At 44.2% G+C, this 26,268-nt stretch overlaps 1 protein-coding gene across 2 annotated transcripts in view; it reads right to left on the minus strand.

Annotated features, from left to right (window-relative positions):
• GGNBP2 (gametogenetin binding protein 2) overlaps positions 1 to 26,268 on the minus strand; it is a 350,746-nt gene that overhangs the window by 61,272 nt on the left and 263,206 nt on the right. For both annotated transcript variants that reach the window (XM_040424123.1, XM_040424122.1), the window contains exon 8: positions 8,790 to 8,984. In XM_040424123.1, the coding sequence (XP_040280057.1) occupies positions 8,790 to 8,984 (195 nt within the window). The remainder of the gene's footprint in view (positions 1 to 8,789; positions 8,985 to 26,268) is intronic.

The raw sequence follows: 26,268 nt of genomic DNA on the forward strand, positions 1-26,268 counted from the left end.
TATATATTAGGGGTGCACCGAAATGAAAATTCTGGTCCGAAACCGAAAATTCAGGATGCCCTTGACCGAAAACCGAAACGGCCTTTTTGCCCAAATACTTTTAAAATACTTTTTTTTTTATGATTTTATTAATAATTCTTTTTCATGAATGAAATTCATCTGTGGGTGGCTCTGTTATGGAGAGGGGGATCTGTGGGTGGCGCTGTTATGGAGAGGGGGATCTGTGGGTGGCGCTGTTATGGAGAGGGGGATCTGTGGGTGGCGCTGTTATGGAGAGGGGGATCTGTGGGTGGCGCTGTTATGGAGAGGGGGATCTGTGGGTGGCGCTGTTATGGAGAGGGGGATCTGTGGGTGGCGCTGTTATGGAGAGGGGGATCTGTGGGTGGCGCTGTTATGGAGAGGGGGATCTGTGGGTGGCGCTGTTATGGAGAGGGGGATCTGTGGGTGGCGCTGTTATGGAGAGGGGGATCTGTGGGTGGCGCTGTTATGGAGAGGGGGATCTGTGGGTGGCGCTGTTATGGAGAGGGGGATCTGTGGGTGGCGCTGTTATGGAGAGGGGGATCTGTGGGTGGCGCTGTTATGGAGAGCGGGATCTGTGCACTGTTATGGAAAGGGGATATGTGCACTGTTATGGGCATAACAGTGCACAGATCCCTTTCCCCATAACAGTGCACAGATCCCTTTCCCCATAACAGTGCACAGATTCCCCCCTCCCCAAAGCAGTGCCATAGACCGATCCCCCTACCCATAACAGCCCCGGCCCTGCTGCTCACAGCATCACTCACAGCATCTTTATTTTACCTTACAATCGTGACGCTCCAGTAACAACTCTGCAGGCAGAGCGGCGGCGTAACGTCACTTACTCACGTGACGCACCTGCTCCGCCCACTTTATGAATGAAGGAGGCGGAGCAGGCGCGTCACGTGAGTAAGTGACGTTACGCCGCCCTCCGCTCTGCCTGCAGAGTTGTTAGTTACTGGAGCCTCACGATTGTAAGGTAAAATTAAGATGCAGTGACAAAGTAAACCGCCCGCCCGGCGCCAGCCCGCAGATGGTGGGTGACAAATCCCACACCCCATATTTTCGGCCGATATGTAACAATATCGGCCGAAGTGGATTAGCTGCATTTTCGGCCGATATTTTCGGCTGCCGGAATTTCGGTGCACCCCTAATATTATATATATATATATATATATATATATATATATATATATATATATATATATATATATATATATTTTACACTCACCGGTAATCCGGTTTCCTGGAAATCTCCATGGCAGCACAAACTGAGATTGCCTTCCTCTGATAGGACAGGAAAAAGCACACAGAGGTTAAAAACCCCACCCCCATCGCCAGTGTATTATAACAGGACTAGGACAAGGGGTAGAACATAAAACTAGCCAAATAGTCTAATGACAAAGAAAAACAAGGGCGGGACAAAGTTGTGCTGTCATGGAGACTTCCAGGAAACCGGATTACCGGTGAGTGTAATACTCATTTCCCTAGTCGTCTCCATGACAGCACAAACTGAGAACTAACAAAGTAACTTAGGCGGGGGGGGGACTACAGCACCTAGGACTTTACGTCCAAAGGCCAAGTCCTCGTCAGCAAACACATCCACCCTATAATGCTTGGTGAAGGTGTGGGCCCTCTTCCAGGTAGCTGCCCTGCAGATCTGTTCTAATGAAGCAGGGGCTCTTTCAGCCCAAGAAGTGGAGACCGATCTAACCGAGTGGGCTCTAAGGGATGTAGGAGCCTCCTTGCCAGAGGCTTTATAGGCCTCGGAGATGGTTCATCTAATCCAGCGGGATATAGAGCTCTTAGCTGCCTTCTTACCCCTAGTTGGACCTGCAAATTGGATAAATACATTTTTATCGATACGCCACTCCTCTGTGGCGTGTAAATAATGAAGAACTGAACACCTAACGTCTAAATTGTGGAATCTAGATTCCTGCTCGTCTTTAGGGTTAGGAAAGAAAGACGGGATAACTATATCTTGCGACCTATGAAAGGAGGAGACCACTTTGGGGAGAAAACAGGGGTCTAATTTAAAAACTAGCTTGTCTAGCACCTTGAGGAAGGGTTCCTGTATGGACAGAGCCTGGAGCTCGCAAACCCTCCTTGCGGAGGATATGGCCACTAGGAAGATGGTTTTCAGAGTGAGCCACTTAATAGATAGGGAGAGAAGAGGCTCAAACGGAACAGCCGACAGCCCCAAAAGGACGGTGTTGAGGTTCCATGGTCTGACCATATTCCTGACTCGGGGATTTAGTTGATCTGCCGCTTTCAGGAATCTTGCTACCCAGGGGACCTCATAAAGGCTGGTATTATAGAGGGCCCCCAAAGCAGACACCTGAACTCGCAATGTGTTAGGAGCAAGACCCAAATCCAGCCCATCCTGGAGGAATTCCAGGATAAGAAGGATACTAGGGGTGGACTGGTTGAACCTGACTCGGGCCCCAAGGGGAGGCGAACTTTCACCAAACCTTGAGGTACGCTTTGGAGGTGTTGGACTTCCTACTGAGTAAGAGGGTCTTAACTACTCTTTCAGAGAGCCCTAGCAAGAGGGATTGCTGAGAATCCAGGAGGACAGCTTGAGGAGGTTGGTATTGGGGTGCGGAATGGGACCCTGGGTTAGAAGACCCTCCTCCGGCAGGAAACGGATGGGATCTTCCGGGCTGAGGGCCCTGAGGAGCCCGAACCAGCTTCTCCTGGGCCAGAATGGGACCACCAGAATCAGTCTGCACCTTTCGGAGTGAAACTTTTGGAGCACTCTTGGGATTACTGGTATCGGGGGAAAGGCGTAGACTAGGCCCGTCGTCCAGCTCTGGGTAAAAGCGTCTATTGCCACACATGGGTCTCTTCGATTGAGGGAGAAGAAATTCTGAACCTTGCAATTCTTTGCTGATGCGAACAGGACTAGGGTGGGATTCCCCCAACGATCCTGAATCTGTTGGAAGGCGGTCTGGGACAAAGATCAATCGCCTGGATCCAGACTTTGCCGACTGAGGTAATCCGCCTGGAGATTCAGGGATCCCTTCAGATGTACTGCCGCAAGGGATTGTAGATTCTTTTTTGCCCAAAAGAAGATTCGGTCTGAGAGCCTCTGGTGGTGACCGTGTCTTGTTCCTCCCTGGTGCTGGATAAATGCCACCGCTGTGGAATTGTCCGAATGGACCAGTACGTGCGATTTTTGGCCTGTATTTGGATGGACCTGAGGCCTTCCCAAATCGCACGGAGTTCTCTGTAGTTGGAGGACATCCTTCTCTGGTCCTCAGACCAAATCCCTTGAAAAGTCTCTGAAGCTCTGAGGGCCGCCCAGCTCCAAGAGCTGGCGTCTGTTGTGAGGGAAAGCACACCCTCCTGCCTCCATGGAACTCCCGTTTCCAGGTTCTTGGTCTTGAGCCACCAGCCCAGTGAAGCCTTTACCTCCCGGGACACTGACAACCCTTGGTCCAGGGATGATCGATACCTGTTCCATTGTTTTAGAACCAGCTTCTGTAAGGGTCTCATATGGAATTGGGCCCAGGCTACCGCAGGGATGCAGGAGGTGAGATGGCCCAGCATCTCCATGCCCTGCCTTATTGAGCAACGGGACTGCTTGGTGAAGTGGAGGACCCTTGACTTCAGCTTCTGTACCTTTAGCGGAGGGAGAAAGGATTTTTGAAGAGCTGAATCCAAGAGAATACCCAGGAATACCTTCCGATGGTCTGGGAACATGTTGGATTTCTCCCGGTTGACCAACCAGCCCAAGTTCTGGAGGCGCAAGAGAACCACTTGGATGTGTCTGTGAAGGAGATCTGAGGTTTCCGCTACTATTAACAGGTCGTCTAGGTAAGGGACGATTCTTATCCCCTCCTTGCTTAGGGAGGCTACGACCTCCGCCATAACCTTGGTGAATATGCGGGGTGCCGATGATATGCCGAACGGGAGGCACTTGAACTGATAGTGGCAAACTGTCCCGCCTTGCTCCACCGCGAACCTCCGATATCTTCTGGAATGGACCTGTATTGGGATATGGAAGTATGCGTCGGAGAGGTCTATTGTAGCCATCATAGACCCTCTTTTGATGAGCTTCACCGCTGACTTGACAGTCTCTATCCTGAACTTGTGGTAGGTGATGTGTTTGTTCAGGGGTTTTAAATTTATGATGGTCCGAAAATTGCCATTCGATTTCCGGACCAGGAATAAGGGGGAATAGTGACCCCTCCCCAATTCTCCGGCAGGGACCCTTTCTACTGCCCCCAGGCGTAATAAGTTTCTTAAGCCCTCGGATAAGGGAGACTCGAGGCCCCTGGTGAGCTTTGTCAGGACGAACCTCTGCAGAGGAAGGGAATCCAGTTCTATAGTGTAGCCATGTTCTACGATGCCTAATATATACGGATCCGTGATGGTTTGTTCCCAAACCCCTAGAAAGGAGCTGAGCCTTCCTCCGACCGGGATGATGTCATTGTTTTGATGAAGAGGGAGAGAGATCTCCCCTGTTGGGATTAAGGAAAAAACGACTTCCTCTCCCGCCTCTCGTAAATCCGCGACCCTCGCGGCTCCTCCTATCGGCCCTGGGATCCTCCTGGGGCCTCCGAAAAAACTGTCTCCTGGACTTGGATTTGTCCTCTGGAAAGCCCTTCTTACGGTCCGTGGCGTTCTCAAGGATCTTGTACAGGTCGGACCCGAACACGTATTGACCGTGAAAGGGTAGAAATATCGGCCTGTTTTTTGATACGGTGTCGCCCGACCAGGCCTTAAGCCACAGTACCCGTCTGGTGGTATTGGACAGGACCACCAGACGGGTACAGATTCTGCAGCGGCATCGGCAAGGAAGAAAGTGGCCTTCTTCAGAAGAGGAATACTGGCCAGGATCTCCTCCCGAGGGGCCTTATTCGCTATATGGTGCTCTAGTTGTTCAAGCCACACTGCGAGTGTACGGGCCACACACGTCGCTGCTACCCCCGGTTTTAGGAGAGCTGCTGTAGCTTCCCAGGTTCTCTTGAGCAGACTCTCGGCTTTCCTATCTAGAGGGTCCTTGAGCTGCGCTGCATCCTCAAACAGAAGGACCGGTCGTTTCGCTACCTTAGCAACGGGAGCGTCCACCCTGGGAATGGCCTCCCAGTCGGCACAGTCCGCTTCGTCGAAGGGGTATCTCCTTTTGAGGCCCCTTGGGATCAAGGAACCCTTCTCCGGCTTCTCCCATTCTGCCCGTATTATCTTCTGGACGTTGTCCGGGACCAGGAACACCGATTCGTGCCTCTCCCCTAAAACCCCAAAAAACTCCTCCTGGACTGACTTGGACCTCTTAGGGACCTCCATCTTAATAGTGGCCCTGATGGTTCGGATCAAATCTTCGATATCATCTGGGTTAAAGAGGAATCTCCTGTACTCGCTACGTTCCTCCAATTCCTGAGATCTAGTAGAAGTTCCCACATCTGACAAAACAGAGTTGGCCGAGTCCAGGTCATTCCCAGAGTAGTCAAGGCCTCTGGAGGAGGGTGGTCTGTGGCCCTGACAGGGCTGGGGTATAGGGGAGGCAGGGGGGTCCCTAGCGGCCAACGCTGATTGGACCTCCGTTCTGACCAGAGTCTTGATCTCCTCCATAAAACTAGAGGACTCAGTCTTCACCACGGTAGAGGTGCAGTCCTTACACAGTAACTTGGACCCTGAGGAAGGAAGGCGCTTAGAACAGACGCCGCACTTCCTGGGTCTGGATTTAACAGAGGAGGTAGACTCCTTTTCTCCCTGCAACACACAAGGGAGGAAAGGGTCAACCACTGCAGGGAAAATATGCAATATGAAAAGGTGCCAGCAGGCTACTCACACCGCTCAGAGTGGTAGGGGGCTCAGGACCCGAGCCAGTGGTGGTAGGGGCGCTCATCTTCTCATCACCCGTCCACTTGCGTTGCTGTCAGCAGGTAGGGTGAATCGTGGAGGCCTCAGAGCAGTCCAAATCGGCGTCCCTTTTTGAATTTGGTGCCGGCCGCGGCCTCCGTGACGTCACAACGCTGGCCACGCCTCTCGGCGTCCGACGTCATCACCTGGCGACTGGAGGGAAGCGCGTCATAGCGTCGCTTCAGCCGCCCTACCGCACTGCTTCAAGCCCGCCTGGGCCGCCGCAGAGGGAACTTCGCCGGGATCACCATGAATGAGGGTGACCCGGGCATAGACCGCACCTGGAGGAGGGAAGAGCCGGACCCCGGAACAGACCTCCGGTCTAACAAATGACACCCTGCCGTAGCAGGGTGCGAAGAAAAAAAGGTAAAAAAAAAAATAAAAATCGAAAAAAAGGACTAGGGAACCCAGAAGAGCTCCCAGCACCTCTCTGGCATTCCTTCCTTGACAGGACAGGAAAAAACACTGGCGATGAGGGGTGGGTGGGGTTTTTAACCTCTCTGTGTGCTTTTTCCTGTCCTATCAGAGGAAGGCAATCTCAGTTTGTGCTGTCATGGAGACGACTGGGGAAATTAGAGAGATAGATAGAGAGATAGATAGATAGATAGATAGATATATCTATCTCTATCTATATCTCTATATACACACACACACACACACACACACACACAGTAGTGCTTGAAAATTTGCAAATCCTTCAGAATTTTCAACATTTCTGCATAAATTTGACCTAAATACTGCATATGTAATCTTTATCACACAAGTCCTAAAAGTAAAGATAACCAAATTAAAGGAGTTAAAATTAGATATCATATAAAAATCACACATCTGTGAATGGCAAAATCATATGAACTTTTGCTTATAGTATCTACTGTGACCCCCTTGTGCAGAAGTAAACCTGCAACTTTCCAGTAATTCTTGATTTGTCCTGCACATGGCCTTGGAAGAATTTCAGCCCATTCCTTAGTAAAAACAGCTTCAACTCTGTTATATTGATTATATTTAGGGATTAGTGAATAGACTTCGGATGCTTCATCCAAAGTCGATTCACATAAAACTTTGAATACTGTAAGGAGGTACCACCTGGAACCGAACCAGAGTTCGGTACAAACGCTTTTCTACAGTTAAAAATAATTTATGAAGTTATTACCCGAAGTCTGGTGAGACTTAGCGAAGTATTAACTTCTGCTCATCGGAGCAAATACATTCTAATACTGTACAGAGTGCTCTAAGTCGATTTGCTCATCCCTAATTATATTCTACTTTGGTCTCCTCCGTCCACAATACATAGTTATAATAGCCTTCTGTCTTGTCCAGGTGATCTTTAGCAAACTGCAAACAGGCAGTGATGTTCTTTTTGGAGGGCAGTGGCTTTATCTGTGCAATTTTACCATGCACACTGTTGTTGAGTAACCCTCCATTAGGGGACTTATAAAATTAGCTAATGTGAAACAGGTCTTTAGTTGCTTAGAGGTCACCTTGGTTTCCTTTGTGCCACATAGTTGACCACTCCTAGGGAGGGTAATAATTTATTTCAATCTTCTCCATTTGTAAACAATCTGACTGTGGATTGGTGGAGCCCAAACTTTTTAGATATGGCTTTGTAACCTTTTCCAGTCTGATCAACACCTATTCTTCTGTTACCAGAAATCTACTTTGTTCGTGCCATGATACACTCCCCAACCACGCGTAGTGAAGATCAGACTTTGATAGATCTCTGGGGTCAAGCATGAGTGAAAGTGCCATATCGTCTAAGCCTGACAGGTAAACATGGCAGTTGTATAACATGCTTCTGTCCTCTCTTCATTCTGGCAAGGGTATGGTAAGGGTACTTTCACACTAGCGTTTTTCTTTTCCGGCATAGAGTTCCGTCCTAGTGGCTCTAAACCAGAAAAAACTGATCAGTTTTATCCTAATGCATTCTGAATGGAGACCAATCCGTTCAGGATGCATCAGGATGTCTTCAGTTCAGTCTTTTTGACTGTTCAGGACGGAGATAATACCACAGCATGCTGCGGTTTTATCTCCAGCCAAAAAAACTGAACACTTGTCTGAATGCCGAATCTGGCATTTTTTTCCCATAGGAATGTATTAGGCATTCAAAATACTGCAATGCCAGATCCGTTTCTACAGATGACAACAGAAAAACGTATCCGGCAGGCAGTTCCGGTGACTGAACTGCTTGCCGGATCACTCTGCCGCAAGTGTGAAAGTAGCCTAAGTCTACATTGCATTGAACAGAACCCAGCTTTCCCTAAGCATAATTGTGCAGCTTCTATTTTTCCTCCTGTTTCCCTGGTAAATACCCCTGCATATTCACCGATCTATATTGTTTTCTGCAAGTGCGATATAATTGTGTTTAGTTTTATAGAAGTTCTCCCAATAAATGACCCCTCTATGACCCCTCTAGCACTATGATCACATTCCTTACAAATATAGACACAGTCTAAGGGAAAGCACTTGCTGGGGTCAAGAGTTTTAGAAAAGTTTTGAGTGAGGTTTATCTGCTTCGCCATTGATTTCTATGAAATTCACAATCAAATCTGCTTTAAAATAGTAACATATGAAGTCTGAAGCTTTTTTTCAAATTAGCTACTGAAAAAAACCTTCCATTTTACACTGTGTGCAGATGGTGAATATTTATTTATTTTTTACAATGAAGTCAATGGGAAACAGTTGGTGTTTTGAATGTGGATTCAGCAGCGGAAAAGGCCTGTCATGTGGACATACCTTGAAAGATTATTGCTGGTTGGCTAAGGGGTCAGTAAATCGTAGAGAAAAAATAATGAGCAACAGTGAATAAGACCAGCCAAAGCATTTTTTTGAAGCTCAAGTCTTACAGCTCATTTAGAGACAGGCTACAAGCAAAATTTATAAACAGTACATGTAACTAAATTACTTACATCCTTTTCACTTTCAACTGACAATTCCTTAATGTCAGCTGATACGGGTATAGTGCAAACACATTTATTTTTTCTCCTGTTCTTCTTTTTCTGACGCTTCTTTTCTTGCTTGAGCTCTTGTACCCGCTCCTCTTCCAAAAATTCCTCACACAGCTGTTCCAGGCGGCTGATTCCTTGCACTTTCTCCACAGTCATCTACAAAATGAAAAATGACAATATTAATACATTGCACCAACAGACACACAAGTAGGTGACCTGATATGCAGAGAGCTACAAGCTATTTGAAAAAGTTTAGACCCACAAATCATGGGGTCTTCTGATTAGCAGAGTGTCTGCTTTTGTTTCTCTCATACATAACACCAGGCTCGGACTGGCCCACCAGGAAGGCGGAGGATTCCTGGGTAGGCCCTTAGTCTCTTGCACCCGGAGATAAGACGGAGGGGTAGTTATTTCTCAGGAGAGATAATTATTCTAGCCACTAGGTGGCAGTATCGCATAGTGATGCAGCTTCCTACTGGTGTAAATTGTACAGGAGGCCACGCAGTATCTTCTAAGCTTCCTGGACTGCTGGCAGTGAAGGAGGAGAGAACATGTCTGGCCATCCTCCTGACCTCCCTGCTGTCAGAAAACTGGGGTTGCTGGAGAAGAGGACTTCTCTGCAGCGCTGGGCTTAATTCTCAGGTGTGTGACAGTAGTGAGCTGTAGGAGACTAAGAAGGAAATAGGGGATTTGTTTATAGTAGACTCACATCTATGTATGTGTGCTGCTCTCTGCAGAGTTCAGAGTGGCATTGGGGGGACTCTGCCCTAGATCCCCACAATGCCTCTGCTTTAGGTGCACCCCCATTAGTGCCAAAGCTCCAGATGCCCCCAATCTAAATGCACCGCTAATATTGCCTCTTCTCCAGTTACCCTTGCTCCAGGATCCCCACTATTAACCTGCCTCAGGTGACCCTAATGCCTCAGTTTCAGTTATGACCGTCCGTTGGTGCCTTTTGCTCAAGCTTTGTTAAAGGTTATGACATGCAAAGGGGGTTGGACTTATGACTGAAACATTCTGCACAGTGCGTCACATTCTCCAGTATGGACACAAATGGTTTACATGGTGGTAGTGATGATATTCTGTATTTACAGGCAACATTGATACCATGTAAAGAGATACTGGTGGAGTGGTGGAGGATTTAAAGGCATTGACCAGGTTTTCAAGTTATCGTCTACACAACATAGGGAATAACAATATGATTACTGGGGTCCGATTCAGCGACCCCCTCACTGATCCCAGGAACTGTTCCTGTTCCTCCTTTTGAATGGTGTGGCAGGCCACACATATGACCTGCTGCTAAATTTATTCTCTTTGGGACCACTGGAAATAGCCAGCGCTGTACCCTGCCATCTCCAGTGAATCGATAGAGAATCGATTGAGAGGCACGGCATAAGCTCGACCTGGCACTCAATAAAGGGGGATCAGTGGGGGCTCCAGTGTTCAGACCCCCATGGATCACTTAATTATCCCCGATACCATGGATAGAGGATAACTAGAAAAGTGGACACAGATCCTTTAACAGGCGAGCATTTCCATTTTAGGTTGACAGATTTTTATTTTTACACCCAAAGAAAACCTTTAAGGATAGGGAATGTGAAAAGATCAAAAAGCTCGGACACGACAGGTGATAAGTGTCTGATTGATGGGGGTCTGACTGCTGGGACCAATATGAGAAGAAAGTTGAACGGCACACCTCTGTGGTGAAGGTGGTGCTCAGTGGTATGCAAAGTTCATGGAAGTAGAAGAGAAAACCACAGCACTCAAGCGGCTGTTGTGTTAAATGCTTATTATTAAAGTTCTTTTGATTTTTTTTTTTACTTATTTATCCATCCAGAGAATAATATTTAGCCACTGGCCAACGTTTCGGTCAATACTAGACCTTGATCACAGCCTGGTATAAATATAGACAAATGTTACAGAACGTAGTTTCATATAAAAAGACAAGGTACAATAAGTACAGTAAGACATTAGATCATCATATAGGGTAGTAGATGTCACTTGATGTCCAGATAAGCGGCAGCGAAATACATGTAATGTAAACTTATTGTACCTATACTATAAGGCAATAGGGGCCTATCTATATGGGATCTAAAATCCTCTGAAACACTACTGATAACGTTATTCCCTCCGAAAGAGCAAGTTCTATAAGACCACAAGTAAGGGACTTATTAATTTTTAAATTTTATACACAATAGTGCAGTGCAATACAAAAAGTGTCAGATAAAAGATAAAAATATACATACAATAATGCAGTAAAACAGATAAAATAAAAGGGGTAAAATACAGAATATTGGCTTACTGAGATGCAGCAGTTATATTCCGGCTGTGGGGAAAGCTGAAGATATGGGCAGTAACTTCAAACGATGTGAATCCCCAAAATGGCTGACAATTACCTGTTCCCAAAAACCCAGTTTTGGGCAGGCAACTCTGCTAAACTCAGCTGTTCCCAAACACCCATTTTTGGGCAGGCAACTCGGCTAAATGCACGGGGGGGGGGGGGGGGTCCTGTTAACCCTTGATTTGTAACTGGAAAAAAAATTATTAAAATAGAAAGTCTGCCAAAAAAGTGAAATTCTGAAATTGTATCTCTATTTTCCATTAATTCTTGTGGAACACCTAAAGGGTTAACAAAGTTTGTAAAATCAGTTTCAGTTTTGAATACCTTGAGGGGTGTAGTTTATAGAATGGGGTCATTTTTGGGTCATTTCTATTATGTAAGCCTCGCAAAGTGACTTCAGACCTGAACTGGTCCCTAAAAATTGGGTTTTTGCAAATTTCTGAAAAATTTCAAGATTTGCTTCTAAACTTCTAAGCCTTGCAACATCCCCAAAAAATAAAATATCATTCCCAAAATGATCCAAACATGAAGTAGACATATGGGGAATGTAAAGTAATAACTATTTTTGTAGGTATTACTATGTATTATAGAAGTAGAGAAATTGAAACTTGGAAATTTGCAATTTTTTACAAATTTTTGGTAAATTTGGTATTTTTTTATAAATACAAATGATTTTTTTTTAACTTCATTTTACCAGTGTCATGAAGTACAATATGTGACGAAAAAACAATCTCAGAATAACCTGGATAAGTCAAATCGTTTTAAAGTTATCAGCACTTAAAGTGACACTAGTCAGATTTGCAAAAAACGGCCAAGTCCAGAAGGTGAAATGGGGCCGAGTCCTTAAAGGGACACTGACAGGGCCAAAAAGCATATTAAGGTATATATATGACCGTACAGGTCTTATAAAGTGTATAAGAATCATGTAAGTATCCCCGCTGTCCACCTTATAACTACAGTAATGTGAAGTTTTATAACCTGCTGGAATCGGGTTCAATCTGCCCAAGGGGCGGTGCTTCACCTCAGCTTGCGCCCAGCCAGCCCAGGTGAAGCACCGCCCCTTGGGCAGATTGAACCCGATTCCAGCAGGTTATAAAACTTCACATTACTGTAGTTATAAGGTGGACAGGGGGGATACTTACATGATTCTTATACACTTTATAAGACCTGTACGGTCATATATATACCTTAACCCCTTAGTGACCACCCATACGTGTTTTTACTGACGTAAACAAAGGGGGTTTTAGCTAAACGGCTGGCTTTGATCAATCATTACATGTACTTAAAATGGTGCATTAAAAACTACAACTTGTCCTGCAAAAAATAAGACCTCATACAAGTACATTTAAAAAAAACAAAAAAAGTTCTAGCTCTTGGAATGCAATTTTTAAAAAATGTGCTTGGTCACTAAGGGGTTAATTAATATGCTTTTTGGCCGTGTCAGTGTCCCTTTAAGAGGTTAAGGAGCAGTTCAGATCTGAAGTCACTTTGTGAGGCTTACATAAAAGAAACCACCCAAAAATGACCCCATTCTAGAAACTACACCCCTCAAGGTATTGAAAACTGATTTTACAAACTTTGTTAACCCTTTAGGTGTTCCACAAGAATTAATGGAAAATAGAGATACAATTTCAAAATTTCACTTTTTTGGCAGATTTTCCATTTTAATATATTTTTTCCAGTTACAAAGCAAGGGTTAACAGCCAAACCAAACTCAATATTTAATGCTCTGATTCTGTAGTTTACAGAAACACCCCATATGTGGTCGTAAACCGCTGTACGGGCACATGGCAGGGCGCAGAAGGAAAGTAATGCCATACGGTTTTTTGAAGGCAGACTTTGCCAACTGAAGCCCCCGTGATGCACCCCTAGAGTAGAAACTCCAAAAAAAAAATGACCCCATTTTAGAAACTACGGGACAGGGTGGCAGTTTTGTTGGTACTATTTTAGGGTACATATGATTTTTGGTTGCTCTATATATTACACTTTTTGTGAGGCAAGGTAACAAGAAAAAGCTGTTTTTTGTTATTTACAACATTCATCTCACAAGGTAGATCATGTGGTATTTTTATAGACCAGGTTGTCAAGGACGCGGCGATACCTAATATGTATACTTTTTTTTTATTTATGCAAGTTTTACACAATGATTTTATTTTTGAAACAAAAAAATAATAATCATGTTTTAGTGTTTCCATAGCCTGAGAGCCATAGTTTTTTCATTTTTTGGGCGATTATCTTGGGGAGGGTATGATTTTTGCGGGATGAAATGACCGTTTGATTGGCACTATTTTGGGGTGCGTATAACTTTTTGATCGCTTGCTATTACACTTTTTGTGATGTAAGGTGACAAATTTTTTTTTTACATTTTTTTACGGTATTCACCTGAGGGGTGGAAGCGGCGATAAAAAAAAAAAATGTATACATATTAGGTATCTATGTAAGTTTTACACTAAGCTTTTTTAAAACAAACAAAAAAATGTTTTAGTGTCTCCATATTCTGAGCCATAGGTTTTTTTTTCTAAGGTAAGGTGACAAAAAATTGTTTAGCACAGTTTTATTTTTTTACGGTGTTCATCTGAAGGGTTACATCAGGTGATCTGTTTATAGCGCCGGTTGATACGGACGCGGCGATACTTTATTTGGGGAAAATGACGTTTTGTTTATTTTTACTTGAAAATTAATTTTGTGGGGGGAAAACTTTATTTTTTAAACTTTTTTTGTTTTTCACTTTATTTTTTGTCCCACTTTGGGACTTCAACTTTTGGGGGTCTAATTCTTTACAATGCATTCTGCATACTTCTGTATTGAAATGCATTGGCTGTATGAGTAATACAGTGAGTATTACTCATACAGCTTCCGGCCTGTGAGATCCAGGGGGCTGGTTCTCACAGGCTCGTCACAGGAAGGCATCGCGCTGCCTTCCATGCCATCGGGGCCCCCCTACAGCCCCACGGGTACCCAATGGCACCGCCGCACCATAAAAAGCCGCAGGTCTGAATTGACCTGCGGTTTGCGGCGATCGCAGACACAGGGGGGTCACGGAACCCCCCCACGCATTGACCCAAGGTAACCTCAATGATTTGAGCAGGCACATAGTTCTGATCACCGCCCACCGGTTGGCGGCGATCGGAAATACACATGACGTAACGATACGTCATGTGTCCTTAAGTACTAGGACAATATGCCGTACTAGTATGTCATGTGTCCGGAAGAGGTTAAACTCCTTCACTGTATTTGCAGCTATCACTTCTGCTGGACGGCTATTCCATGCATCCACTACTCTCTCAGTAAAGTAATAGTTCCCGATATTACTTTTAAACCTTTACCCCTCTAATTTTAAATATTTTCTCCTCTTTTACCTAGTTGATTCCCTTTATGTATTTAAAGTTTTCTATCATATCCCCTCTGTCTCGTCTTTCTTCTAAGCTATACATGTTAAGGTCCTTTGATCTTTCCTGGTAAGTTTTATCCTGCAATCCATGTACTAGTTTAGTAGCTCTTCTCTGAACTCTCTCCAAAGTATCAATATCCTTCTGGAGATATGGTCTCCAGTACTGCGCACAATACTCCAAATGAGGTCTCACTAGTGATCTGTAGAGCGGCATGAGCACCTCCCTCTTTCTACTGGCAATGCCTCTCCCTATACACCCAAGCATTCTGCTAGCATTTCCTGCTGCTCTATGACATTTTCTGCCTACCTTTAAGTCTTCTGAAATAATGACCCCTAAATCCCTTTCCTCAGATACTGAGGTTAGGACTGTATCACCGATTTTATATTCTGCTCTTTGGTTTTTACGCCCCAGGTGCATTATCTTGCACTTATCAACATAAAATTTTTAGTTGCCAGATTTTTGACCATTCTTCTAGTTTTCCTAAATCCTTTTATATTTGGTGTATCCCTCCAGGAATATCAACCCTGTTACAAATCTTTGTGTCATCAAAAAGACACACCTTAACATAGAGGCCTTCTGCAATTTCGCTGATAAAGATATTAAACAATATGGGTCCCAGAACAGATTCCTGAGGTACCCTACTGGTAACTAGACCATGGTCTGAATATACTCCATTGATTACATCCCTCGGTTGTCTGTCCCTCAGCCACTGCCTAATCCATTCAACAATATGGGAGTCCAAGCCCAATGACTGCACTTTATTGATAAGCCTTCTATGTGGGACAGTATCAAAAGCCTTACTAAAGTCTAGATAAGCGATGTCTACTGCACCTCCGCCATCTATTATTTTAGTCACCCAATTATTTTAGACATGATCTCCCTGAAGTAAACCCATGCTGTTTTTCATCTTTCAATCAATGGAATTTTAGATGTTCCACAATCCTCTCCTTAAGTATGGTTTCCATAAATTTCCCCACTATTGATGTCAGGCTTATTGGCCTATAGTTGCTAGATTCCTCCCTACTACCTTTCTTGTGAATGGGCACAACATTTGCTAATTTCCAATCTTCTGGGACAACTCAGTGCAGGAGGACACATAAGGAAAATAGATTACCTTACCTTCATTATATATTCCCTTTTAGGTCCCTTTCACACAAGAGAGTCACACGTACTGAACTCGCAGCGCATGTCAGGGAGAACACCTGTCCTCACCTCCCAGCACTGCCGGGGTCGCATAGCATTGCATTGATTTATGATGCTATGTAACCCTTACAGTTCTGGTATGTATTGGATAACACTAACAGCATATGTTATGATTGGGGTTGTCAGATGAGGTCTGACTGCTGGCCTGACCCGAGGTCTGTTAAAAAAAATAAATATATTATTGTCCAAACACATATATATATATATATATATATATATATATATATATATATATATACACACACACACACACATACACATATACATACACACACATATACATACACACACATATACATACACACACATATACATACACACACATATACATACACACACATATACATACACACACACACACACACACACACACACACACACCCTAGGATGGTACTATTGAAAAGGAACTCAATCCAGTGTGAAGAGGTTATCTGCTCAAAACAGAATTAAAGATTACTTATTACACAGGATTGCCAAGTGACTCTGACATTTTTACAGTCATTGGGACCAATAAACCCTAAATCAGTGACACTGCACACAGTAATGCCTTATTCACACAGTCACTGTTCAGTCAGTGATTTCCATCAGTGATTTTTGAGCTAAACCAGGTGTGGATCTAAACATAGAACAGGTGCAGATCTTTCCCTTTACCTTATGTCTGTGAAGGCTCCAATCCTGGTTTTGGCTCACAATCACAGACGTGTGAATGAGGCAATTTTATAGATCATAATTATATGTGTATTTATATTTGGCGACAAAAATAGGAGCCAAATAACATTTTTAGTATAGGAGCCAAAAGGCATCTAGGTAATTTTTTTTTTAGTCCGGAGCACTGCCATATTGGAAAAATATTTTTATATTTTAATAGTATGGGCGTTTTTTAGACGCTGTGATGCCCATGGTGTTTATATTTTTATATATTTTATTTTTTACTTTTTGTAGCCTTTCTAGGAGGCTATACCTTGTTTTTTGAATAGAATATTACTATACTCCCATAGGGAGTATAGTAATACATAGATTGATGATCTATATTGGCCTGCCACCTGCTGGCCAACATAGGAACTGCACCTCTAATACGCTGGGTCTCTTCAAAGAGACCTAGCCTATTAGATTTAAAGATCAGCATCCCAGATTGCTGCATGCATGCTTCTGGATTTTTTTTTTAACACTTTAGATGCAGTTATCAAACATGATCAAGGCATCTGAAGAATGTAATATCTGCGATTGGCATTATTGTCGTGGGCCTCTGCTGTTTAAAACCCGCTGGCTATGGAGCCTGCTACACACATGAGAAGGTGCCATGTTTAAAGACCACACCTGTATGGTGCTGGTAGCAAAAGGGTTAATAAAGAGTTTTTTGTTGCAAAAGCAGCCAGTACTACATGCATGTGATATAGTAAACTGATAGCTATATAATCTTTCAGTTTCATAAACATTATGAGAGAAAACTGCTTAAAGTGGTTTTCTGGTAAAAAAAATTTTTTTGAAGAGTTCCTGCAGAGAGGCCACAGAAACTGAAGATTCATCACGTCACTGCGGTCCAACGCGCTGTCTCCACTCTCTCAAATCTAGTACACAGAAAACTGTCATAGGAGAATGTATATACAGTATAGACTGTGGGGGGAGTTGCTTGAGTCTGCATTGGAGTACTTTATGACTTTGTCTTAGGCCTCTTGCACATGACTGTATGGCTTTAAGTATTTTGCAGTCCGTTTTTCCAGGTTTTTGTTTCAGTAGCGTTTTCGTTTCCGTTCCTCCGTTTGGGTTAAGTTTGTGATACGTTTTTTGCGGATCGTAAACGGAAGCATACAATAATGTTTAAACAGTAAGTACACTGCTCAAAAAAATAAAGGGAACACAAAAATAACACATCCTAGATCTGAGTTAATTAAATATTCTTCTGAAATACTTTGTTCTTTACATAGTTGAATGTGCTGACAACAAAATCACACAAAAATAAAAAATGGAAATCAAATTTTTCAACCCATGGAGGTCTGGATTTGGAGTGACACTCAAAATTAAAGTGGAAAAACACACTACAGGCTGATCCAACTTTGATGTAATGTCCTTAAAACAAGTCAAAATGAGGCTCAGTAGTGTGTGTGGCCTCCACGTGCCTGTATGACCTACCTACAACGCCTGTACATGCTCCTGATGAGGTGGCGGACGGTCTCCTGAGGGATCTCCTCCCAGATCTGGACTAAAGCATCTGCCAACTCCTGGACAGTCTGTGGTGCAACGTGACGGTGGATAGAGCGAGACATGATGTCCCAGATGTGTTAAATTGGATTCAGGTCTGGGGAACGGGCGGGCCAGTCCATAGCATCAATGCCTTCGTCTTGCAGGAACTGCTGACACACTCCAGCCACATGAGGTCTAGCATTGTCTTGCATTAGGAGGAACCCAGGGCCAACCGCACCAGCATATGGTCTCACAAGGGGTCTGAGGATCTCATCTTGGTACCTAATGGCAGTCAGGCTACCTCTGGCGAGCACATGGAGGGCTGTGCGGCCCTCCAAAGAAATGCCACCCCACACCATTACTGACCCAATGCCAAACCGGTCATGCTGGAGGATGTTGCAGGCAGCAGAACGTTCTCCACGGCGTCTCCAGACTCTGTCACGTCTGTCACATGTGCTCAGTGTGAACCCGCTTTCATCTGTGAAGAGCACAGGGCGCCAGTGGCGAATTTGATAATCTTGGTGTTCTCTGGCAAATGCCAAACGTCCTGCACGGTGTTGGGCTGTAAGCACAGCCCCCACCTGTGGACGTCGGGCCCTCATATCACCCTCATGGAGTCTGTTTCTGACCGTTTGAGCAGACACATGCACATTTGTGGCCTGCTGGAGGTCATTTTGCAGGGCCCTGGCAGTGCTCCTCCTGTTCCTCCTTGCACAAAGGCGGAGGTAGCGGTCCTGCTGCTGGGTTGTTGCCCTCCTACGGCCTCCTCCACGTCTCCTGATGTACTGGCCTGTCTCCTGGTAGCGCCTCCATGCTCTGGACACTACGCTGACAGACACAGCAAACCTTCTTGCCACAGCTCGCATTGATGTGCCATCCTGGATAAGCTGCACTACCTGAGCCACTTGTGTGGGTTGTAGACTCAGTCTCATGTTACCCACTAGAGTGAAAGCACTGCCAGCATTCAAAAGTGACCAAAACATCAGCCAGGAAGCATAGGAACTGAGAAGTGGTCTGTGGTCACCACCTGCAGAACCACCCCTTTATTGGGGGTGTCTTGCTAATTGCCTATAATTTCCACCTGTTGTCTATCCCATTTGCACAACAGCATGTGAAATTGATTGTCACTCAGTGTTGCTTCCTAAGTGGACAGTTTGATTTCACAGAAGTGTGATTGACTTGGAAATACATTGTGTTGTTTAAGTGTTCCCTTTATTTTTTTGAGCAGTGTACATAAAAAAAATTGGGCGTATGCATTCCGTTTTTTTGCAGAACCATTGACTTGAATGGAGCCAAGGAACGTGATTTGTGAGCAATAATAGAACATGTTTCTAGCTTTGAACGCAAATACAGAAATGGAATGCATACGGAGTACCTTCCGTTGTTTTGCAGACCCATTCAAGTGAATGGTTCTGCATATGGACCACAAATAGAACACACAAAAACGGAATGGAAAAAAAAAAACGGTCGCGTTCAAGAGGCTAACAGACCTAACAATCTAGAATCCTTAGACCTAACAATCTAGTTTCCCTACTCCACCCTCCTCCTGGAGTGAGATTGCGACTTAAAAAACAAAACAAAAACAAAGTCTCAATGATAAATCTGGAGTGAAACTCATTAACATAGCTAACCACACCCTCTTTTCCACCCATATTACAAAACTGGAGTGAGTTTTGTATTTTTGCAACTTTGACGCTAGAATTCTGGAGTAAAGGTATGATAAATAGGGGTCTGGCTCTAACTGCACACACCGCTGATAACTGCTGATATTAGCGCAGCCAGTAGCGTGTCCCACCACGGTTCTGGTTCGACAGGTTCGGCCGAACTTCACAAAAAAGTGAGTTCGGGACCCGAACTTGACCCCGAACCAGATTGAAGTCAATGGGGACCCGAACATTTGAGCACTAAAATGGCTGTAAAAATGTCATGGAAAGGGCTGCGAATGGCATCAAAATGTGGTTAAGAGCATGGCAAGTGCTCAGCAAACAAATGTGGATAGGGAAATTACTTTAAATAACATAAAATACGTAAAAATAAAAAATAATCTTGATCTAGGAGGTAGGAGGTTGAGGCGGCGGTGTAGGTGGAAGCGGCGGTGGGGGAGGAGGTAGCCTACACTGCTTTTTTGTTTTAAATTTAATTTATTTTTTTAATTAGGGTACACCCCAAAACATTGGGAAATATAACCTGTGATAGCCCCCTCCAGTCGTGCTAAACACACATTCAGACAATACACTGGCTGCAGGGCAGGCCAGCACCTCCAAGGTGTAAAGGGCAAGCTCAGGCCATGTGCCCAATTTGGAGACCCAGAAGTTGCAGGGGGCAGAACCATCAGTCAGTTCGTGTAGGCGTGTGCACACATACTGCCCCACCACGTCCCCGTGATGTTCATGATCCAATTAGATATCTGCTCTATCAACTTTCAATGTTCTTTTCTGCGCCTACCATGTTGATCACGGTTAGCGGCGAATCAGGGTTCCACACCGGAGAGGGAGCGTGAGAAAGAGACCACATCCAAGGGAGATCAAAGGATGAAATTTAATTGTGATAGAGCGAAAATGTGGGACAAATTATTAAAGCAGAAGAATTAAAGGAAAGTAGGGGGCGCGCTGCAATTACCCACTCTGGACTCAGGGAGGTAGTGACTATAAATAACAATACAGGACTCTTAAGATGCCCTGTTATTGGAATGATTAATAAAAAATTATAGGGAATGTCACTGGGGTATTTTGGATTTGGAAACGTTAGCCAGGAGAGGCACTGCAGCCGCTTTGTTGACTCTAGATAACTTCTGCCTGATAGCACGTCCCCGTGACGTCCACGATCCATTTGGATATCTTCTCGATCAACTTTCGATGTTCTTTTCTGAGCCTACCATGTTGATCACAGTTATCGGCGAATCGGGGTTCCACGCCAGAGAGGGAGCGTGAGAAAGGGATACCACATCCTAGGGAGGTCAATGGCTGCAATGTGATCGAGCTGAAATGTGGGACCTACTATTAAAGCAGAAGGATCGAATGAAAGGGCCAATTAAAGACGAATTTTACTAATTTAATTCCCTGTCAACTAAGCAGAGCAGGGGTTTTTCATCGCCAGAAATGGCTTAGTCACCCACCAATGGAACAGATGAATTTTAAAAATTTCGGTCCCTGTCACCTATGCAGAGCAGGGGTTTATTCACAGCAAAAATGGTAAAATGTCATCCAAGGATATAACAGACAAATTAATGATTTTTTTTAACCTGTCCACTAGGTATAGCAGTGGTATATCACACCCAAAAATTGGTGAATTACACCAGAATATGTAAAGACAAATTAGTGAAATGACATAAAATAAAATAAGTACAAAGAAATTAATAAAAAAAAAATATATATATTGATTTGAGGTGGAGGTCCATATGGAGTAAGAGTTTGAGGAGGCGGTGGACGTAGCTGAAGGTGGAAGCAGCGGTGGAGGAGGACGAGGTAGCCAACACTGGTTTTTGGTTTACATATTTTTTTTATTTTTTTATTAGGGTACACGCCAAAAAAAAAAAAAGTGTGAAATATCCAAAATACAACAATGAGCAATTGCGCTGAAGTATAACAATGGCTGGTTAAGGCCGGTACACATGTCTATTCTGCACAAGGTACGGACAAGTCCTGAGGGATCCATGCCTGGTTCATTTTAATGAACGTGAGCTTGTCCAAATTGGCTGTGGACAGGCGGCTGCGCTTGTCTGTGATAACGCCCCCTGCCGTGCTAAATACACGTTCAGACAATACACTGGCTGCAGGGCAGGCCAGCACCTCCAAGGCGTAAAGGGCAAGCTCAGGCCATGTGCCCAATTTGGAGACACAGAAGTTGAAGGGGGCAGAGGCGTCATTCAGTGCGTGTAGGCGTGTACACAAATACTGCTCCACCATTTTGCTGAAATGCTGCCTCCTGCTAAAACGTTCCATATCAGCTGGTGGTGCTGGTTGTTGTGGCGTGCTGACAAAGCATTTCCACTTTTCAACCATGCTAACCCTGCCTTCTGAGGTGCTGGTGGTGCCCCATCTGCGTTGGCGACCTCTTCCTCCTCCTCCTCTGCATTCGCCTTGTGCCCCTGCTGTCACGTGGGAATGCCACAAGCAGCGCGTCTACCAGCGTGCGCTTGTACTCACGCATCTTACGATCACGCTCCAGTGACGGAATTAACGGGGATCCAGCAGTATGGCCACCCAGTAATCAGCACAAGTTAGAATGTGGGCAACTCGGCGGTCGTTGAGGAGAGAGACACTGCAGAATGTAATCGCTCATGTGTGCCAGACTGCCCAGAGGCAACGAAAAGCTGTCCTCTGTGGGAGGTGTATCGTCTGTGTCCTCTGTATCCCCTCAGCCACGCTCCAGTGATGGACATGAGCTGGTTTGGGTGCCACCCTGCTGTGAACACTGTTCCTCCTACTTCATCTCCTCCTCCTCATCCTCCAGAACTGTGCCCTGGCTGGACAATTGTGTACCTGGCTTATGTGGGTGCAGGAACCCACTCTCAGAGCCACTTGTGAATGACTGGCCGGAAACCCTACGAAATTATCCCTCTTCCTCCTCCTGTGCCACATCCTCTTCCATCATCCCCAGCAGCCGTTTTTCAAGGAGGCATAGAAGTGGGATAGTAAAGCTGAGAACGGCGTTATCAGCACTGGCCATGTTGGTTGAGTACTCGAAACAGCGCAAAAAAAAAAAAAAAAAAAAGTTAAAAGCTAGAATTGCTTTTTGCCACCACAAAAGAATAAAAAAAAAAAAAAGTGTTATGCACCCCAAAATGATACCAATATAAAGTACAAGTCTTACCATAAAAAAATAAAAAATAAGTCCTCACACAGTTCCGTAGAAAGAAAAATAAAAAAAGTCCCGGGTCTTAGGATGCAATGCCGCTAAAATGTTTTCTTTAAAAAAAAAAAAAAAAAAGGATTTATTGTGCAAAAGCAGTATAGCATTTAAAAAAATAATAATTATATATAAACAACTTATTTATTTTCAGCATAAATAACACAATAACTTAACTCTGTGGGTCAGTAAAATTACAACGATACCAAATAAATATATATATATATATATATATATATATATATATATATATTTGGTATTGTTGTAATTGTACTGACCCACAGAGTTAAGTTATTGTGTTATTTATGCTGAAAATAAATAAGTTAATAAAGTAAATATAGAAAACTTAGTTGTGGTATTGCTGTCCCCCCCCCCCCATCTCCCTCCCAAAAAGAGTTAATACATTAAATCAGCAAATGATGAAATGATGTGTACCCCAAAATGGCATCATTAAAAATTACAACTTGTCCTGAACAAAAAAAACAAGCCCTTATACGGCTAAATAGATGGAAAAATAAAAAAAAAGTTCTAGCTCTTGGAAGGAGACAATAGGTCCCACACCTAACTCGTAAATGCAGCCAAAAATTAAGCCAGTAAAGTAGTGGCCGGCAGTACCAGGTCTGACCACCACCAAGCGTTCCTATTGGTCCGCTGAAAATAGCTAAGCGGGTGCTCTATTTTTAGAATCCTCAAAGAATTGCACGGCTAGTGCTTCTATTCACTTCTGTGGGGCCGACGGAAATAGCCGAGCCAGTGAAGGGAGGATTGCACAGCGCTTGCACGGCTAATGCTTCTATTCACATCCATGGGGCTGACGGAAATAGCCGAGCTAGTGAATGTAGGACTGCTTTTATGAGATGGATGCAGGGGAAGTGGGACCCCCACCTATCAGACAATGGGAGCATATCCTAGCAATATGAACCCCATTGTCTGAGATGGGGAAAACCTCTTTAAAGGCTCAAAACAGATTAATCACTAAGGAGTTAAAATAACACACAGTATATGCTCAAATGTCCAGATGGCATTTCTGATTGGTCACTTCTAGTACATGCCAGCGCTCCAGATGGCGACCAAAATGGTCGCCAATGCGACTTAGAATTGCAAAAGGGGGACAGAACTTTGTAGTCTTGTCGTCATTTGCGCCTAAACCCTCCGCTGCTCTGCCTCTAAGAAATTTCATTCAGCAGACACATGCTGCTGGGTGAAGATCCGCCCGCCCCTCACACCACCCCCCATAGAGGGTGGGCGGGGCTTGGGTTCCCGCATCTTGTACTCCTACTGTCAGCAATTTCCCGCTTCCCGGCCATCGCTTGCGCAGTCACCGCCCCTTCACGTGTATTCGCTACTGCACAAACAATGCTCGTTTCTATTGGACAGTTGTCAGTCTCCTCCTGTGTCCTGCTCACTGATTGGCTTGCGAGTGTGGTGAGCGGAACAAGCGTCGCCTGTGTGTGGTCCCAGCTGGCATGCACATAGATTATGAGAGGGGAACTGGCCATGTTATGTGCTGGGTGAATGTTTGCTGTGCAAATAAAGTTGCATGTTCTTGTGAAGGGACGTGCTTGTAGTGGCCTACACAGTGTATATTGACTGACCAGTCCAGACAAACCTTTATCTTCAAAAAGGAACTCCCTCCCCCTCCTCTTGCCACACTGCATCAAATTGAAGATGTCTGCTTGCTGCTGGTGAATGCAGACGATCATGCTTACATCGAAAATCTGCAATCCACTGGTATACGCCATGCTTTATCTACACTGATACATTGTAACGGAACCTCAGCTGTAATAAGTAGAAGGTTAAGATAGTTTTCAGTGACGCAGTGGCTGACTACAAGCAGAGTTTGAAAATAGTGAGGTAGTAACAGTGAATTAACGCATACAGGTGAAACTCGAAAAATTCGAATATCTTGCATAAGTCCATTTATTTCAGTAATGCAAATTAAAAGGAATTTCATTAATGCAGCTTAAAATTTGAATATTGTGAAAAGGTTCAATATTCTAGGCTCAAAGTATCACACTTTAGTCAGCTAATTAATCCATACCCCCTGAGCAAAGGGTACCTCAAAATTGTGACTTTGGGGTTTCATAAGCTGTAAGCCATAATCATCCAAATTATAACAAATAAAGGCTCGCTTTGCATGTAATGAGTCTATCACATATGTTAGTTTCACCTTTTAAGTTGCATTACTGAAATAAATGAACAATATTATAATTTTTCGAGTTTCACCTGTATGTACAAAGGCTGAAAACCCATTCTGGTGACAGAGCTGTGGGTTTGTTACAATGTGTCAGTGTAGCATGCTGTAATACTGGTTGAGGGTAAGAGGGGTTGTACCCTAGCGGCTAAAAGGTTGGAGAGGAGAACATAGCATCCAAATCTAAATTATGTGCTTTAGGGTTTATGCACACGACTGAAATCAGTGTGCATTCTGTATTTTGCGGAACGGAACAGATGGCCCATAACAGAACTATCCTTGTCCGTAATGTGGACAATAATAGGACATGTTCTATTTTTTTTTTTTTGCGAAACGGAAATACGGAAACCGAATGCACACGGAGTAACGTCATTTTTTTTTTGCAGACCCACTGAATGGTTCCGCATACGGTTCTCAAAAAAACTGAATGTACACGGAAAGAAAAGATCTTCGTGTGCATGAGCCCTTACTACGTCAAGAAAAGTTTTTGTTTGGATGAGATTCTCAAAAAAGCAGACAAGCAGCGGAGGTCCGGAAGCGAAGGAGCCAGGACCCAGCACCTAGATATTACCAACGCAAATCTGGCTAGTCTGACAGGCCATGGAAATGAGTGCACAACCCCTTTAACTGCATGGGCTGTAGCTTATAATATAGCTGGGATGCTTAGGAGCATGGGTTTTTCTATGTATTTTAAATTTAGCGACAATTTTTTTTATTTGGCTCCAAAATTTTTCAGGTTAGGAGCCAATGGCTCCTTGATATTCTTTTTTTTAGTCTGGAGCACTGCATGCTCTCCCATTAAATAAATAAAGAGGCTATCAGCCTTAGGCCTCATGCACACGACCGTTGTGTGTTTTGCGGTCTGCAAACCACGGATCTGTAAAACACGGATGGCGTCTGTGTGCGTTCCGCAATTTGCAGAATGGCACAGACAGCCTTTAATACAACTGTATATTCTTGTTCGCAAAGCACGGACAAGAATAGGACAGGTTATATTTTTTTTGCAGGGCTACGGTACAGAGCAACGGATGCGGACAGCACACAAAGTGAATGGGTCCACATCCGAGCCGCCAAAACTGCGGCTTGGATGCGGATCAGAACAACGGCCGTGTGCATGAGGCCTTAAGGCAGTGATGGTGAACCTTTTAGAGACCGAGTGCCAAACTTCAACCAAAAACCCACTTATTTATCGCAAAGTGCCAACACGGCAATTTACTCTGAATACTACAGTCCAATATAGTAAATCTTCTATGTACTTTATGATTTGGCTATAATAACCTG

Source organism: Bufo bufo, chromosome 3 (genome assembly GCF_905171765.1).
Source record: "Bufo bufo chromosome 3, aBufBuf1.1, whole genome shotgun sequence".
Taxonomy (NCBI): Eukaryota; Metazoa; Chordata; class Amphibia; order Anura; family Bufonidae; genus Bufo; species Bufo bufo.